General features: G+C 34.8%; 1 protein-coding gene across 5 annotated transcripts in view; it reads right to left on the reverse strand.

Annotated features, from left to right (window-relative positions):
• Positions 1 to 14294, reverse strand: part of LOC123558330 (ubinuclein-2-like) — a 30311-nt gene extending 16017 nt beyond the window's left edge. For 4 of the 5 annotated variants that reach the window (XR_008370957.1, XM_053543263.1, XM_053543262.1 and 1 more), the window contains exons 1-7: positions 14017 to 14294; positions 9156 to 9251; positions 8298 to 8408; positions 7040 to 7183; positions 6031 to 6075; positions 4850 to 4974; positions 1686 to 1986 (exon numbers count right to left, since the gene is read on the reverse strand). Coding sequence is in view for 4 of the 5 variants with exons in the window: in XM_053543263.1 (XP_053399238.1) it covers positions 1686 to 1986; positions 4850 to 4974; positions 6031 to 6075; positions 7040 to 7183; positions 8298 to 8408; positions 9156 to 9251; positions 14017 to 14181 (987 nt within the window). In the remaining variant the exon portion in view is untranslated. The remainder of the gene's footprint in view (positions 1 to 1685; positions 1987 to 4849; positions 4975 to 6030; positions 6076 to 7039; positions 7184 to 8297; positions 8409 to 9155; positions 9252 to 14016) is intronic. The other variant, XM_053543261.1, reaches the window with a different exon arrangement.
• Positions 14295 to 17330: the final 3036 nt, after the last annotated feature.

A 17330-nucleotide genomic window follows, 5' to 3' on the forward strand; every position in this document is an offset into this window, starting at 1 on the left:
GCATACAAAGTTAAAGCACCAATCAATCCTTATATAATTCCATTTTAAGTTTTCCTGTTTTTTTGCATAGAGTTTGCGTTGAATCTATGACCTGTTCCTCTTATATGCATAATCAATTTGCAGACTAATACTTTCATTCTCTACAGAGGGTAATAAACATGATCTTTTTTACAATGATCCATAAACTAATCATCTTGCTCAGTTGACAGTTTCTCACACCTTTGTTGTCTGCACCACTGTCAGTTCAACATCCTAATTTGATTTGGGTTTTACGGCGCACCAACACAGTATAGGTTATATGGCGCCTAACAGGACTAGAAATTTTGGTTTCACATCTCATTTACATCTAAATAAAAACATGAGGTATGATATCAAAATTTTTATACCTGCTGGAATCACAGAGTTGCAGCAAAACTAAGTTTAACATCCTAAAGAAATTTGGCTGATTTAACACCTTGGCAACATTTGCAAAAACATTCACTTTCAAATAGTGGAAGTAAGATAAAAACAGATAATTGTAACTAAATAATGGATTAATCTATAACCAAGACATCAACAGGTATCGGATTTTATTCAGATGTAATAACTTTATCATACCATATCATTAAAATTGGTAACTGTCTATAACCAACAACTTCTACATTTACAGTCACGTGTGATTTGTACTAAAATGCTGAAAATTTAGCATTCTGATATTTGAATATTCCTGTTATTTGAATATTGTGTACTGACAAATAGGTTATTCAAATATCCGAAATCCACTGTACTAAATTTTTCAATGAATGATGTGACAAATCTGTAGTTCTAAAAAAAAAGTTGGAGTACTTGCATTTATTTTGTATGCTGAACTAAGTTTTTATCAGCAATGACAATGATAATTATGGTTTTTTTTATCAACCTAAAATACGTACAGCATGATCAGCTATTTTTTTTAGCTTTATCACTCATTTTGCATTTTGTAAGTATTCAGTGAACTAAACAGCTTTTATCAGTCAAGCCTCTTTTTTACTTTTTCTATTAACAATCATTTGTCATTTATTTTGTACAGAAGTACAGATAGTTTTGATAATTTACCCTTCATTTTCGTTTTGTTCCCAAATATAGTGAATGATCAGTGTTACAGTGTTATTATAACAGTAACCAGATCTGGAATGTTGTAATCGGCTTGAGCGAATTTTGTCAGGTTGGAGGCTCACAAGCGCAGAGTGTGACCCAGCCTGGCAATATCTACTGGAGCCAATTACAACATCTCAGATCCAGCTACTCTTATAATGACCCTTTTTTATTATAGAACTTACACTTGTTTGTTTGTTGTTTTGTTGTTGACCAACAAACATCGAATGAAATCTTCAAGGTTTATCTATGTTTAGCACAACCGGGTGAGTTTTTTTTGTGTGCTGTTTTTAGAACTGTGTCAGGTCATGATTATTAAAATAATTAATGAAAGTAGTCCGGCAACATGCACAATACAGAACTTACAGCACAATACAGAATTTGTTTTCTGCCTGTTTGTATTTACTTGTGAAATACAATCCTAGTTTTTACAGAATATATACAGGTATATTATAATAAAGGAGATTCCATATGCTTATATCAATTCTCACTGTGATTTTATTTATAGTATTAGGTTCATAAAAACTAAGATTTCAGTCTAATCAGCTAAAAAACAAAATCTGAACCCTTACATTTTTCAACTGCTCAATCTTTTCCTCCATTCCAGATGGCAAAGTGAGAGGAAGTTTTGGAATGCTCTCTGGATCAATGTCTTTTTTTGGCATTGAATCTTCAAATTCTCCACGGCTGTTGGAATCATTTGCTGCCATGGCAACAACAGAATCTATCACCATGGAGATGTTGGATTTCATCTGACTTTTTACCTCGTCATCTTCGTCACTGTCAGAACTGATGACCCCATTTTCAACACTGTCACCATTAAGGTTCGGAGATGTGGTTTTTATCAATGCACTGACAGCATTTGATTTTCCACTGAAAATTACAAAAACAAGACAGCCATAATGGCACTATATCACTCGTATTACTCAAATGGGAAAATGATCTGAACAAACTTGGCAGAAGCTCTCTACACAATGCTACATGCCAAATATATCTAAGCCCTAGGCCTTGAGCATTCAGATAAGAATTTAAGATGCCAAATATCTAAGCTTAATGGCATTACACATTTCTCCTACATATGTCTATGTAATATGAGTGAACTCATGGTGGTAATTACTCTCACCTCAAGGGGCATGACTTGAACAAAACTGGTAGAGGACCACTACACAATGTGATAAGCCAAAAATCTTATCTCTGGGCCTTCTAGTTTTTGAGTTTTTTAGCTCACCTGTCACAAAGTGACAAGGTGAGCTTTTGTGATCGCGCAGTGTCCGTCGTCCGTCCGTGCGTCCGTAAACTTTTTGCTTGTGACCACTCTAGAGGTCACATTTTTCATGGGATCTTTATGAAAATTGGTCAGAATGTTCATCTTGATGATATCTAGGTCAAGTTCGAAACTGGGTCACGTGCGGTCAAAAACTAGGTCAGTAGGTCTAAAAATAGAAAAACCTTGTGACCACTCTAGAGGTCACATTTTTCATGTGATCTTCATGAAAATTGGTCAGAATGTTCATCTTGATGATATCTAGGTCAAGTTCGAAACTGGGTCACGTGAAGTCAAAAACTAGGTCAGTAGGTCTAAAAATAGAAAAACCTTGTGACCACTCTAGAGGTCACATTTTTCATGGGATCTTCATGAAAGTTGGTCAGAATGTTCATCTTGATGATATCTAGGTCAAGTTCGAAACTGGGTCACGTGCAGTCAAAAACTAGGTCAGTAGGTCTAAAAATAGAAAAACCTTGTGACCACTCTAGAGGTCACATTTTTCATGGATCTTCATGAAAGTTGGTCAGAATGTTCATCTTGATGATATCTAGGTCAAGTTCGAAACTGGTCACGTGCGTTCAAAAACTAGGTCAGTAGGTCTAAAAATAGAAAAACCTTGTGACCACTCTAGAGGTCACATTTTTCATGGGATCTTCATGAAAGTTGGTCAATTGTTCATCTTGATGATATCTAGGTCAGGTTCGAAACTGGGTCACGTGTGGTCAAAAACTAGGTCAGTAGGTCTAAAAATAGAAAAACCTTGTGACCAACCTAGAGGTCACATTTTTCATGGGATCTTCATGAAAGTTGGTCAGAATGTTCATCTTGATGATATCTAGGTCAAGTTCGAAACTGGGTCACGTGGAGTCAAAAACTAGGTCAGTAGGTCTAAAAATAGAAAAACCTTGTGACCACTCTAGAGGTCACATTTTTCATGGGATCTTCATGAAAGTTGGTCAGAATGTTCATCTTGATGATATCTAGGTCAAATTCGAAACTGGGTCACGTGCCTTCAGAAACTAGGTCAGTAGGCTAAAAATACAAAAACCTTGTGACCACTCTAGAGGTCACATTTTTCATGGATCTTCATGAAAGTTGGTCAGAATGTTCATCTTGATGATATCTAGGTCAAGTTCGAAACTGGGTCACGTGCGGTCAAAAACTAGGTCAGTAGGTCTAAAAATAGAAAAAACCTTGTGACCACTCAGAGGTCACATTTTTCATGGATCTTCATGAAAAATGGTCAGAATGTTCATCTTGATGATATCTAGGTCAAGTTCGAAACTGGGTGACGTGCGGTCAAAAACTAGGTCAGTAGGTCTAAAAATAGAAAAACCTTGTGACCACTCTAGAGTCACATTTTTCATGGGATCTTCATGAAAAATGGTCAGAATGTTCATCTTGAATATATCTAGGTCAAGTGCGAAACTGGTTACGTGCCTTCAAAAACTAGGTCAGTAGGTCTAAAAATAGAAAAACCTTGTGACCACTCTAGAGGTCACATTTTTCTTGGATCTTCATGAAAGTTGGTCAGAATGTTCATCTTGATGATTTCTAGGTCAAGTTCGAAACTGGGTCACGTGCGGTCAAAAACTAGGTCAGTAGGTCTAAAAATAGAAAAACCTTGTGACCACTCTAGAGTCACATTTTTCATGGGATCTTTATGAAAGTTGGTCAGAATGTTCATCTTGATGATATCTAGGTCAAGTTCGAAACTGGGTCACGTGCCTTCAAAAACTAGGTCAGTAGGTCTAAAAATAGAAAAACCTTGTGACCACTCTAGAGGTCACATTTTTCATGGGATCTTCATGAAAGCTGGTCAAAAATGATGTCATACTCAAAACTGGGTCATGTGGGAAGAGGTGAGCGATTCAGGACCATCATGGTCCTCTTGTTTTAAGTTTTCCTTTTAGTCTTCAATGGCAAGAGTTCTGCATGGAATGGAATGGATTTTTCATTGAATGGATTTTTTCTAAAAATTTTGGCAGAAGACCATTCATGGAACATTCCTGTGAAGTTTGGTAGAAATTGGCCAAATGGTTTAGAAGATTTTGTTTGAAGCAACTGTTGATGCACATACAGACTGATGACTGACAGCGATCCTAAAAGCTCACTATGAGCACAACATGCTTAGATGAGCTAAAAACCGAAGTGTTGAGATAGTAGAATAACAACAGAAATGCAATTTTCAAACAAAGTCTTTATCAAACAGCCCTCACTATCAAAGTTTGCGATCTGACATAAATTTGAAAATCTGACAATATAACTTCTGAATTTGATGAAAACAAATACTGAATTTGATGAAAACAAATACTAACATTTTGTTTAATAAGATTACTGGTATCTCATTATACAACTTATTTTGCAATCAAAGCTTCATCATGATCAAGAAATGTTACACCCACATCCTTATTTCTTAAGAATCTATAGAAACAAGACAAGAATAAAGAACACTAAAATTGTACTTACTCTTTCACCTTATCTTTCAGTTTGACTTTCTTGATGGGCTTCTCTCCTGGTGGAACTATCAGCTTTTTCTTTTTCTTCTTTTTAACCTCACCATCAACTGATAGTGTGTCCTTCATCTTCTTTTTCTGTAATAATGTTACAGCACAATGTAAAAAGAAACATTCACATCAGACTGATGTAACCAATGTCAGCAAAATCTATCTGGCACGAAAGTTACTTCTACAGATGCAAGGTGGAGGCATAATGAAACAATAGTCTTCCACAAGCCAGTTAGATAGCTTCTTTGTATCAAAGAATTGCATACCTCAAACTTGGTTTCTAACCCAAAACTGTGAAAAAAACAAATGATTCAATATAGGTGACCTTAACCAGAGGCCTGTTCTTTGTCTCACTCTAGGAAATAACTCTAGGTTGGCAGTCAAAATCATAACCTTCTACCAAGGCCAAAAAATAATTATTTTGAATCAGCAGATTCAAAAGTACCGGTAATGCAAATAAAATGATAGCAGAAATGTACAAATTAAAGAAATGCAAACCTAGAATATCATAATGTACAATCATGTAAGATTGTAACATTCCACAAACAGAAATTCATTACATTCAAAGATGCTTAAATTCATTACATTTTCAAGATGCTTAAATTCATCACATTCAAAGTTGCTTAAATTCATTACATTTTCAAGATGCTTAAATTCATTACATTCAAAGATGCTTAAATTCATTACATTTTCAAGATGCTTAAATTCATTACATTCAAAGATTCTTAAATTCATTACATTTTCAAGATGCTTAAATTCATTACATTCAAAGATGCTTAAATTCATTACATTTTCAAGATGCTTAAATTCATCACATTCAAAGTTGCTTAAATTCATTACATTCAAAGATGCTTAAATTCATTACATTCAAAGAATCTGATGTTTTTCTGTTGTTGTTTTTTCAAAGCCCAAAAATCTCAAGGAAGTTCTGATAAGGAAACATCCCTACAGAAAGCTACATCAATGTAGAATGGAAACCTTGGAGAACCCAGAAGATATCTATACCTCTAATAACATCATTAAACATTTTAATCTTTGTTATATTATGTGCAAATGATGTGCACACACATACACACACAACTGATTTACAATGAAATAAGTTTGAATCTTTTTCACTTCAATATTCACACAAGAATAACTTACCTTGACCACTTTCTCTCCATCAGAATCCTCATCAGATGAAATTCTCTAAAAATAAACAAAAAATACATTTTTTTCATTTGTTTCTGTATTTTGCTATGAAATTAAATCAATTACAGGCTTCTTTTTATCAATATTCGACATAATAAATTACAACTTTACAGGTGTCATCCCCTCAAAATTTCCTGTCAAACCTTGTAGTTTTCCTCTTAAGTTTACTTTGCAAGGTGATTTTTATTTCCAATTTCCTTAATATCACCTTATTTTTCCTCTAATACCTGGGCCCCTTCCTCTTTAAGTAAAAACAAAAACAAACAAGAGCACTGCCTGTGGGTGCACATATGTAAGAAAAGGGTTAATTTAGTTCAGATTTTCTAAGTACAAAATGGGTCATAATTCTTACAAAATGCATGTTAGAGTTATGATTCTTGGTCTACTTACCGGTACTCATAAATATTTCAACCAAGAAACTCAAATTTTCGAAGTACAAAAAGGGCCATAATTCTGACAAAATGCATATCAGAGTTATGGCTCTTGGCCTACATAGTCAACTAATGATGATAAAAAAGTATGCAATGTTTCAAAGCTGTAACCCTTATAAATGAAGTGGACATAATGCAAACCAAACTTGCCTAGTCATTACGGTCAAGTCCTCTGAAGAAGTTCACAACTGCTGAACGAAACCAGTCAGGGAAGATATCTAATCAAAAAGGGAGCATGTCCTACATGGCTCACACCCAGCCACAATATACTGCTGTAGCTCTTATAGTTTGAGAAAAAGGTGGACCTAAACAAAAATCTTAACCAATGCTGCTGACACTGACGGTCAAGGGATTTTTTTTTCAAAAATCAGATTTAAATAACAATCCTGATAGTCTTGAGTGGAAAGATATAAAAGGGCTATTTAGAGAAATAAAACAATAATTACAATTTCCTGAATATTCATTTTTTGCAAATACAGACATACAGCAAAAATAACTGTTAGGTTTAATAAAACGTGCTCTTTATTTACCCGCTTCTTATTTTTCTTCACAGGCAATGGAGATCTAAATTCATCTTCTGAAGAGTCCGACATTTCCTTCAATTCGAGACGCCCAGAGTTAATGTAAAAACCTCCAAGTTTGGTTGTCATGGTTTCCGGTAGCACTTCATCATACTGGAAATAAATTATAGTCAATTTGCAGTTGCTTTAACACAGTTTATCATGGGAATTAAGTCTTGGATGTTTGAACATCCTTAATTGCTGCATTCTCTCCTTGTTTACAATTACACAACGGAATTGAATTTTACTGAAATGATGCGATTCAAAGAGGGCTTTCTAATAAAGTGAAACCATGCTTAAGTTTTAAATTGAGAAACACTGTGAAAATTTTGATAGCTGATAATTTCAGTTCAGCTTCTTTATTAGTAAAAAAAAAGCCATTTTTTACATTTTTGCTTTCAGTTTCTTCTGTTTCTTGATATATATGTATTTTCAGTCCCCTCTCCAGACATATTATGCCTTGTTAGGCAGAGCTAACTAACTAACAAGAAACGCGGCAATGCCACGAAACCAGGTTTTCAACACTTTTCATAAGAATAAAAAAGTATACTGAATCACAGTGCACCACTTTAAAGCACAACCCTAACTCTAACTCTAACCCTAACCCTATTTTTAGTAACAATGACCTTGAACACTTTTCATAAGAATAAAGAAGTATACTGAATCACAGTGCACCACTTTAAAGCACAACCCTAACCCTAACCCTATTTTAGTAACAATGACCTTGACCTTGATCCCAGAAACCCCAAAATCAATCCCAAGCTACAACTTTATATAAGTTTTCTATACACCAAGTTTCATCATGATAGCTCATTCCTAAGTTATTGACCGGAAACCCTTTTTCTATTTTAAGTAACAGTGACCTTGACCTTGACCCCAGAAACCCCAAAATCAATCCCAGCCTTTGTCTTGATATAAGCTACATACATACCAAGTTTTATTCAAATATCTTTACCGAAACAAAAGTTATTGACCGAAAACACCAGTTTGACGCCGCTGCCCGCCCGCCCGACCAACGACATACCCCAATCTAATAACTCAGGTTTTCGTTGAAACACTCACTTGTTTATACTGCATCAGGTGCTTATAACTGATTCAAAGGTTTCAAGAAATTGTCAAAAGGGCGAGCTTTTTGTAACTTTGTTTGACTATGAAGTTTCATCAAGGTCTGCAAATAAATGGAGTTCAATCAGCAACATGAAATGAGCAGCTTTTTTATGAAACTTACAGCTTCTGAGTTATCAATGAATGTATCATTTTCATCATAACCCTCTCCCAACTGTTCCAGGTAATAATTGTCTTGCCATTTCTTCTTCTTCTTCTTCCCCGTGATAGGTTTCTGTAATAAAATAACAGATTTCACTAGTGCAATTTTCTGTTCTTTTTTTTTTTTTTTAAATAATTTTCATTTCTGGTTGAAAAAACATTTTTTCACAGTGCTTATTTTTCAGTTAACTTTATCATGCTTTTTACAATATGTACAATTATGAAATTCTTTATTTTACAATATGTACAGGTGTGAATTTTTTTTCAACAAGCTGATCATGAAGAGGCAGAAACTATGAAATATAGAAAAATCTGTCATCAAACTGCTAGTTCCAAATAGGAGAAAGACCCATAAACCCTGTCGTTGCATAACATTATAATTTATTTTTTTGGACTAGGTGTGAAAAAGCAGACAGCAAAGTTGTTGTTTTTATGCATCCGTGCAGACATGATCAGCCTGCACATCTGTGCAGTCTGATTAAGATCTGCATTGTTCGTCATTCAGTCAGTATATTTTTGGTAAGCACCCCTTTTAACAGACAATGGTTTTGTCCAAACTGAAAGATGGACAAGTTCTTTACAGAAATTTAGCACTGTAAGGGTTAAATCTGTTCAATATTTCCACTATTTTTAGACAAACATTTTAAAACAAAATTTCAAAGTCTGTTAAATGAGCAGCATAACTATAAATCCTTTGTTCTTTGTATACACAGCTGAATCTGTAGCCACCTATATTGAATGTTTCTTTTTAATCTTTCATCATGGCAGATTTCAAGGAAATATTGCCTAACTTTTATAAAGCATCATGCATTAAACTCACATTATACTTTTCTTCAAAGCCTCTCGCAATGGCAGCAAGCTTGTCTGCATCATCATCATCAAATGGATCATCTGATTTTGGCTTTTCTTCAGTTCCCTGTGAGCAAACAAAATTCTCTTATAACTAACTACCAGTACTAACATAGCTAATATTAATATATATTTTATGAACATTTAAAAAAACAAAACAAGGCAGTCTGAAAGACAGCTAAATCCCCCGCCGCTGTTATGGATAGTGAATTGGTAAACCTTTGACCTTGAGCTGTGACCTTGATGAGGTGATCATTTGACCTAAGTTTGATGAAAATCCTTCAAGGGGTTTAGGAGATACATAGTGGACACAAAATGGAAGGCTAAAACCTTTGATCCCAAGTGGTGACCTTGAACTTGAGCTGGCATAGCCGATTCATGAGTTCTGAACATCGTCTTTATGAGGTGATCATTTGACCCAAGTTTCATATGAATCCATCAAGGGGATTAGGATATACAGAGCGGACACAAACCTTTGACCTTGAGTTGTGACCTTGACCCAACATGGCTGACTCGATTTCTGCACATCGTCTTAATGAGGTGATCATTTGACCCAAGTTTTATAATATTCCTTCAAGGGGTTTAGGAGATACAGAGCAGACACGAAATGGAAGGCTAAAACCTTTGACCTTGAGTTGTGACCTTGGCCTTGAGCCGACATGGCTGACTCATGAGTTCTGCAAATCATCTTGATGAGGTGATAATTTGACCCAAGTTTCATGAAAATCCTTCAGGGATTTAGGAGATATGCAGCGGACACGAGTGTTATGGACGGACAGATGGAAGGATGGAGACAATTCCTATAACCCCCCACCACTCGTGGCGGGGGATTAAAAAAAAAAAATTATTGCTAATATTTTTGAATTCTAAGCTTGACTATAAAAATTAGATTTTAAACAATGACCAAGTATTGCAAAATTGCATTACAGGGAGTCCCTTACTGGTATAAAACAATTTTACTTGACCTTCAATAGTGACCTTGACCTTTAACCAACAAGCTTATATAATGTGTTGACACATTGTTTCATCATGGAGAATGTTTGTGTATATAAGTAGGATATTCCATCGAAGCATATAATAGTCATGGAGCAGAAACAATTTTTACTTCACCTTCAATAGTGACCTTGACCTTTGACCTACAGCATAAATCATGTACGTGCATAATCTACATATTTCCCTCTATTCATAAACCAAGTTTTATGAACCTAGCTTGAATACTTTTTGAGAAATTGCAGGATCCAGATTTGCAGATGGACAGACTACAGACCAGTAGGGGACTAAATAACTTGGCAGGAATAACTAGATGCCCACAGGCAACATGTCGAACCTGCCCTTAGACCCCTAACTGTGACCTTGACCTTTGAGATAGAGTCTGTCTCACCGAGTTAAACATTCATGCCAAATAAACAAGATTCCTTAATGCATGTCAAAGTTATGGGCCAGACAAGATCTGACAATAATGACCATTGACGTCCAAGTGTAACCTTGACCTTTGAGATAGGAACCTTAGGTTTGCGCAAGACACTCCGTCTCACTGAGGTTAACATTCATGCCAAATATAAACAAGATTCCTCAATGCATGTCAAAGTTATGGGCCGGACAAGATCTGACATGACGTTTGACCTCCAACTGTGACATTGACCTTTGAGATAGGAACCTGAGGTTTGCGCATGAAACTCCGTCTCACTGATGTTCACATTCATGCAAAATATAAACAAGACTGTTCCATGCATGTCAAAGTTATGGTCCAGTCAAACAAATCTGGACAGACGGACGGATGCATGCAAGGACGCACCCACATACACCGAAGAGCCATTTGGACAACTATGTCTTCGCTTTCACAAGCGGGCTCAACAAAAATCAAAAGCTACTACATAGCTCCTACTAGACTGGCATCAGTCGTTAAGAGTCATTACATGTAGAGCACCTGGCCATAAAATCAATCCCCTCTAACAGCACTTTATTTACAATATCAGTGTCAGTATGAAGAAAGAAATTTACATTTTTACAGATTATTTTATCTCAACAAACTTTGTAAGTCTAAGCCTCTACTTCACCACAATATAATTACCCTGGGCTGTGACCTGTACATGGTTTCCACCAGCACTGTTTGTTATTTTAATAAAATAAATTATTAATAACTTCACAAATTTAGGTTATATCTCAAAATAGACAACATTCATATTTACCTCTCCCTCCCCACAACCACCCAAACTCATTTAATGCAAACAAACAATTATAGCAAGACCCCGGCACAGTCTCAAATATCATAAATGACTTTTAAGTTTGAATACTTTGCAATTTAGAAGACAATATAGTAGACTAATTTTATTCCACAAAATGGTTTATTATCATGTAGATGTTGATCCTAAGCAATATGTTACACCTTACACAAGACAGTCCAGACACTACAATCATCTGGCATTTCAGATACCATCTGCTACAGCTGATTATTATAAAAATTCATTTTTCCCTAGAACAGTTGTTCAGTGGAACACATTACCATGTCTCATGTAGGCAGTGTTGAAACAGTCTCCGGATTCAAAATTGATGTTTACACCATAAATACAGTACAAATCTTTTTGCTTTTATCCTGTTTTTAACCTTACTAACGTCTTCCTTTCTGCACAACAGTTTATGTGTATATATATTTTGCAGTTAAGGGAATTAAGGTTTAAGGTGTTAGGTTTTGCACCTTTTTTATCACAACTGTTAGGAAGCAGCAGGCTGATTGAGAAGACTTAGATATAAATGATGATAATGATGATGATTCTGACTATGCCAAATACTGCAAGTTTCAGGACAGTTTTTTTTTTCAATGCTGTTATATCCTCCAAAACCAACACTCTAATTTTAAAGTATACTTAATAGTTATTTTAAACAAGAAAAAAAAACTCAAAATAAAACAAACTCTAATAATAATTAAAGTAAAGGTGTTACTTAATTTTCTTTTCAAATTTTTTTAAGAAACAACATATATTACAGTCATATGCATCTTTCTTTTACTGTTGTTTTTATGTTGTTTCCATGCTTGAAATATGCTTAATTTTTTTCATATTTTTCAGAATAAAGCAAAAATGAGGGCAACAAACAAGGATTTTATGTTAACTTATAAGTGTGTTTTTTTAAAGCCCCTTAATATAAGCATGAGTTTACTGGCCTATTTTAAATGTTTACAAAATTTAGATTTGGTTTCCCATACAGTAGACTACCCAGAATGTTAAAAGTATTTTCATTTATGTCAGATATTTTCTAAGATGATGAATAAATTGTAAAATAGTACATGAATTATGAACACTACTTAGAGCTAAAATATTTACTTACTTACATTTAATATATAATTAAAAATATTTTTTAAGCTAAAAAGTGAGCATTTTGTAATCTGTAGATTTAAAACGATCACTGATTGAGATATTCCTATATTTTTTGGTCTGTTAAGAAATATTTGTTTTAGCTGCCACTCTTCACCCTGTTCCTATCCTTTTGTCTGAGATATTATTTGTTTTAGCCCTAGCTGCCACTCTCCACCCTGCCAATCTCCCCCTGTCCTTATATCATTCAAACACAATTCATTTACAGCTTCGCGCGCCGCCCCCGCCACTCAATACACAACGAAACGCGCCGCGCCGCTCCGCTCTACTTTACTGAACTAGCTATCTAAATATAGCCGCGACCTAGTAAACTACGATACACAACGACGTCTCCGCTCAATCAGTAATCGATATCAATCAATTATCTACCCAATCAAGCGAGACGAAGTAAGTAAGGGCCATCAAAGACCCTCCGCCAATTACTAGCATCTTTTACCGATAAGCGTTACCGAAAATAGTAACATACCTATACTATCTTTGCACAATCGTACTGCGCGTGCGCACTGACCATGACTATTTGCAGACGACAACTGCTATTATTTCAGTGCAAAAATGCAATTTCCTTTAAAATTAGGAAATGGACCACCAAAATAACTGAATTATGTCAAATTCTAATGATATGCATTTTCACCAAAAATTTCCCTTCAAGAATAAACAAAATCTGCACAAGATGTTTTCTTTCTCCTCGTCAGTACGTTAAGCCATAAGATTTTATTTCCATTTGCTCATAGAAGTAATTGTGAAGAAAATGATTGATAATGATAAAAAATGTTGTGATAAACTATTCATCCATCACGTAATCTTAATATCTGTAGTTTAGTTCCTGAAGAGGCATTTTACTTCACCAAAATCTTTCAGAAAATTCGTGGTTCATAAAATTGCTATTTCTACGTGTGTTGCAACTTGCAAACGTGTTCCCCTTTTGAGTACCTCAATTTATACATGCAAACAGACATGTACAACGTGTAGTTACACCACTATAGTGGATCATGGAAGTCAAGAAACGACATATATTATACAAACAAATGTTATCAAAATCAAATAAAAATGTTGTAAAAATTGTAACGTGATGTCACAAGCCCAAGTCGCCTACCACCCTCTGCATCAGTTTCCTACGGAAACTATAGCTAACAAAAAGACCCACAGTTTTGTATGTGTTTGTGAAATTGGTCAGACTCTTCGGACAAACAAATAGTGATCTAAATAACCAAAATGGCGGTAACCTTCTTTTATTCCCAACAAATTACCAACAAACATGCCGTATAACATAACGTTGAGTTCGACATGCAAGGAAATGCAATTTTCATGCAAATGGTAAAGTTTTGATAAGTAAAAAAGTAATGGAATCCCCATACAGGAAATCAAATTTCTAACAAAAAGTGAATGGAAAAGAACGATCTCTTTGTTGAAAATGATAGAAAAATCGTTAATGCATCGAGCAAGGACATTTTGATGACTTACCGGGATCGTTTTCAGTAACTCCGTGTAGAAAAACTCCGGGCATGTGGTGTCCGTTGACTCTGGTATGTCCAAATTAAACCGGTGAGTTTTGGGGGTCACGTCTTTCTTTTCCTGCTTGCCCGGGGGCCCCAGAGTCGTGAACTGGAGTCTTTTAGGTCCTTCCATATTTGAAGGTTTGTCACTTCCATTTATCTCCAAGATATTCACTAATCTGATGTTTTCTCATATGAATCGAAATAGTAAATCTACCGCCATAATGAGGCTGTGACGTCATTTTCGAGCGACCTTTCAACTTGGGCTAATCTATTATTTAGGTCGCCGATTTGAGGGGTGTTGATTTGTGTTCTCAAAGACTGTTTTATTTAATCAACTCGATGAACGGATTGAAATGGTTTTATACTGAATTTTAGATATTAATTGTTCAAAGAAGACTATAATGCTACGGAAATAGAACAAAAACACTGGCATTTGATTAAAAGTGATTTGGGAAGATGCTATTTACAAAATGGATCTGATCCGGAACACCCTCATACTGGGAAAACCCCAAACAATGAGTAAGATTCTAGTATACATGAAAGGCGTACAGGAATATTTTTCTTTACAGCGGATTTAATTGGAAATTGAATACTAATCAACATATAGACGGAATTAAATATACACGTCAATGTTTTAAACAGATTGATCGGCAAACTAGTTGACATAATGACAGAAATGTATGCGTGCATTTACAAGATCTGTGTGTACACATGGTGATACTGTACATGTACGAGAAATGGAAATTTAAGTTTGATTATGGATTGAAATGAGTGTGGATCTTTATAGATACTATGGCATAAGTCATTTGCACAACTCTGTTATTTGCTAATAATGTTGAAATAGTTCGTAATCTTGTTTTTTCAAGCAAACCAAAATTATTCTTGAAAGAGTGACAACTTTCAAAAGCCTCCATTAGTGCACATAAATAAAATATTAAGACAATGGATGTACAGGCTTGTGGAACCTATTATACTCGACATAATCTTCTTGGCCCATATTCATAGACTTGTTTTTACATATTTTACTCAATGTCACAATCTTTCTATGATTTGAATAAATTTTATAGGTATAAGAATACATGTACATACGTGGTGTACATAGATTTATATTCCGCCTTACAGGTCAATGAAAATATAAGCTTAATAAACAACTAGAAAAACGAAAGAAACATTAAAATCTGATCTTTTTTATTTTATTCTACGAAGATGCTTTATGAATATGGGTCATCATATTCATAAAAGTGGAATAAACAAGAGCTGTCACTGGAAACAGCGCGGTCGACTATTTTGATGCTGGATAGTGAAACTGTGCAAATCTGAGGAAGCTGAAGCCGTCAGTCTCTAATGTGGACGAAAATGTTAGACAATAGCTGAAGTCTGTGTCAAATATTTTTAGTAAAAACAGAGACAGAGAAGTGTATCAAAAGATTAAATAAGTATAAAAAGAACATAATTCATCAAAATTTCTGCAAGTAATGCAGGAGCAACTGTTTGAAGTTTGAATCAAATAAATGAGATAGAGCAGAAGTGCATCACAACTTGAACCTGAAATTCTAGTATAAAAGGGGCATAACTCATAGCATTTTGGTGCAACCATCATGAAAAATAATGTGTCTTATGATTTCGGTTACCATATCGAACAACTGTTTTAAGTTTGAATAAAATCCATTTAGTAACAACAGAAATATTGTGAAAAAGCATCAAAATTAACCTGAAATTCTAAGGAAAAAGGGGACATAAGTCACTAAATATTTATACCTGAATTATATACCTTGTGTCATATGATGAAGACGACGATGTGGAAGAACTATTTTAAGTTTGAATCAAATTTATTAAGTATTAAATAAAAAAGATAAAGTGAAAGTGCATTAACATTAAGTGAAAAGGGGGCATAATTCATGAAATATTGTTGCTAGAGTTATGGCCCTTGTGTCATATGATGTGGGGGATGATGTGCTACTATTTCAAGTTTGAATCAAAATATGTTTGGAAAAAACAGATATAGAGTGGAAGTGCATCAAAACTTTTAACCTGAAATTTTATGTAGAAAGGGGGCATAATTCATGAAATATTGGTGCCAGAGTTATGACCCTTGTGTCAAATGATGTGGGTGATAATGTCAAACAATTGTTTTAAGTTTCGATCAAATCCCTTCTGTAATAACAGAGAAATAGTGAAAATGCATCAAAATTAACCTAAAATTTTAAGTAAAATGGAGCATAATTCATGAACGATTGGTGCCGGGGTTATGGACCTTGTTTCATATGATGTGGGTGATGGTGTGGAACAACCATTTTAAGTTTGAATCAAATCCATAACTGAGATAGAGTGGAAGTGCACCAAAATCTAAGTAAAAAGGGGGGATAATTCATAAAATATTGGCATGAGAGTTATGGCCCTTGTGCCAGAAAATGTGGGTGATGATGAGGAATAACTGTTATAAGTTTGAAGCAAATCAATCAAGTAATTACAGAGATAAAGAGAAAGAAGAGAAAATGCATCAAAACTTAAACCGAGGGACGCCGGAACCAGGGCGAGTAGGATAGCTCTCCATATACGTATAGTTGAGCTAAAAAATAAAATCTTAAAACCAAATAGATCTTAGTTATTTTGTTCTACCAAGATACTTAATTAAAATGGGTCATGATATAAATACTAACAGCATGACTGCGTAAATGGGGTTTAACTGGCAAGTGTTCACATAACAAGAGCTGTCCACAAGACAGCACGCTCGACTTTTCTCAGTGCTTGACTCTGAATTAGAGCTTTGCCAGTAAAAGGGGCATAAATCTATCAAAATTTTAATCAGAGTTAAGGGGATTGTTTTTTATGGTGTAGCCTTTGATAGTAAATAACTATTTTAAGTGTCAAGTCAATAGCTTTGATAGTAACAGAGATATTGGAAGTTATATAAATGTTCAACCAAAAAATTCTAAGTTAAAAGGGGCATAACTCTGTCAAAATTCAAATCTAAGTTAAGGGGAATGTTTCTCCTGGTGTAGACTTTGATAGTAAATAACTATTTCAAGTTTCAAGTCAAAAGCTTTGATAGTTACAGAGATATTTGACTGTATCAAAAACTTTAACCAAAAAATTCCAAGTTAAAAAGGAGCATAAATCTGTCAAAATTCAAACCAGAGTTATGGGGATTGTTTCTTCTGGTGTAGACTGTGATAGTAAATAACTATTATACATTTCAAGTCCATAGCTCTGATAGTAACAGAGATATTTGACTTTATCAAAAACTTTAACCAATGGTGACGTTGATGCCGACGCTGG

The sequence above is a fragment of the Mercenaria mercenaria genome, chromosome 5 (assembly GCF_021730395.1).
Source record: "Mercenaria mercenaria strain notata chromosome 5, MADL_Memer_1, whole genome shotgun sequence".
Classification (NCBI taxonomy): domain Eukaryota; kingdom Metazoa; phylum Mollusca; class Bivalvia; order Venerida; family Veneridae; genus Mercenaria; species Mercenaria mercenaria.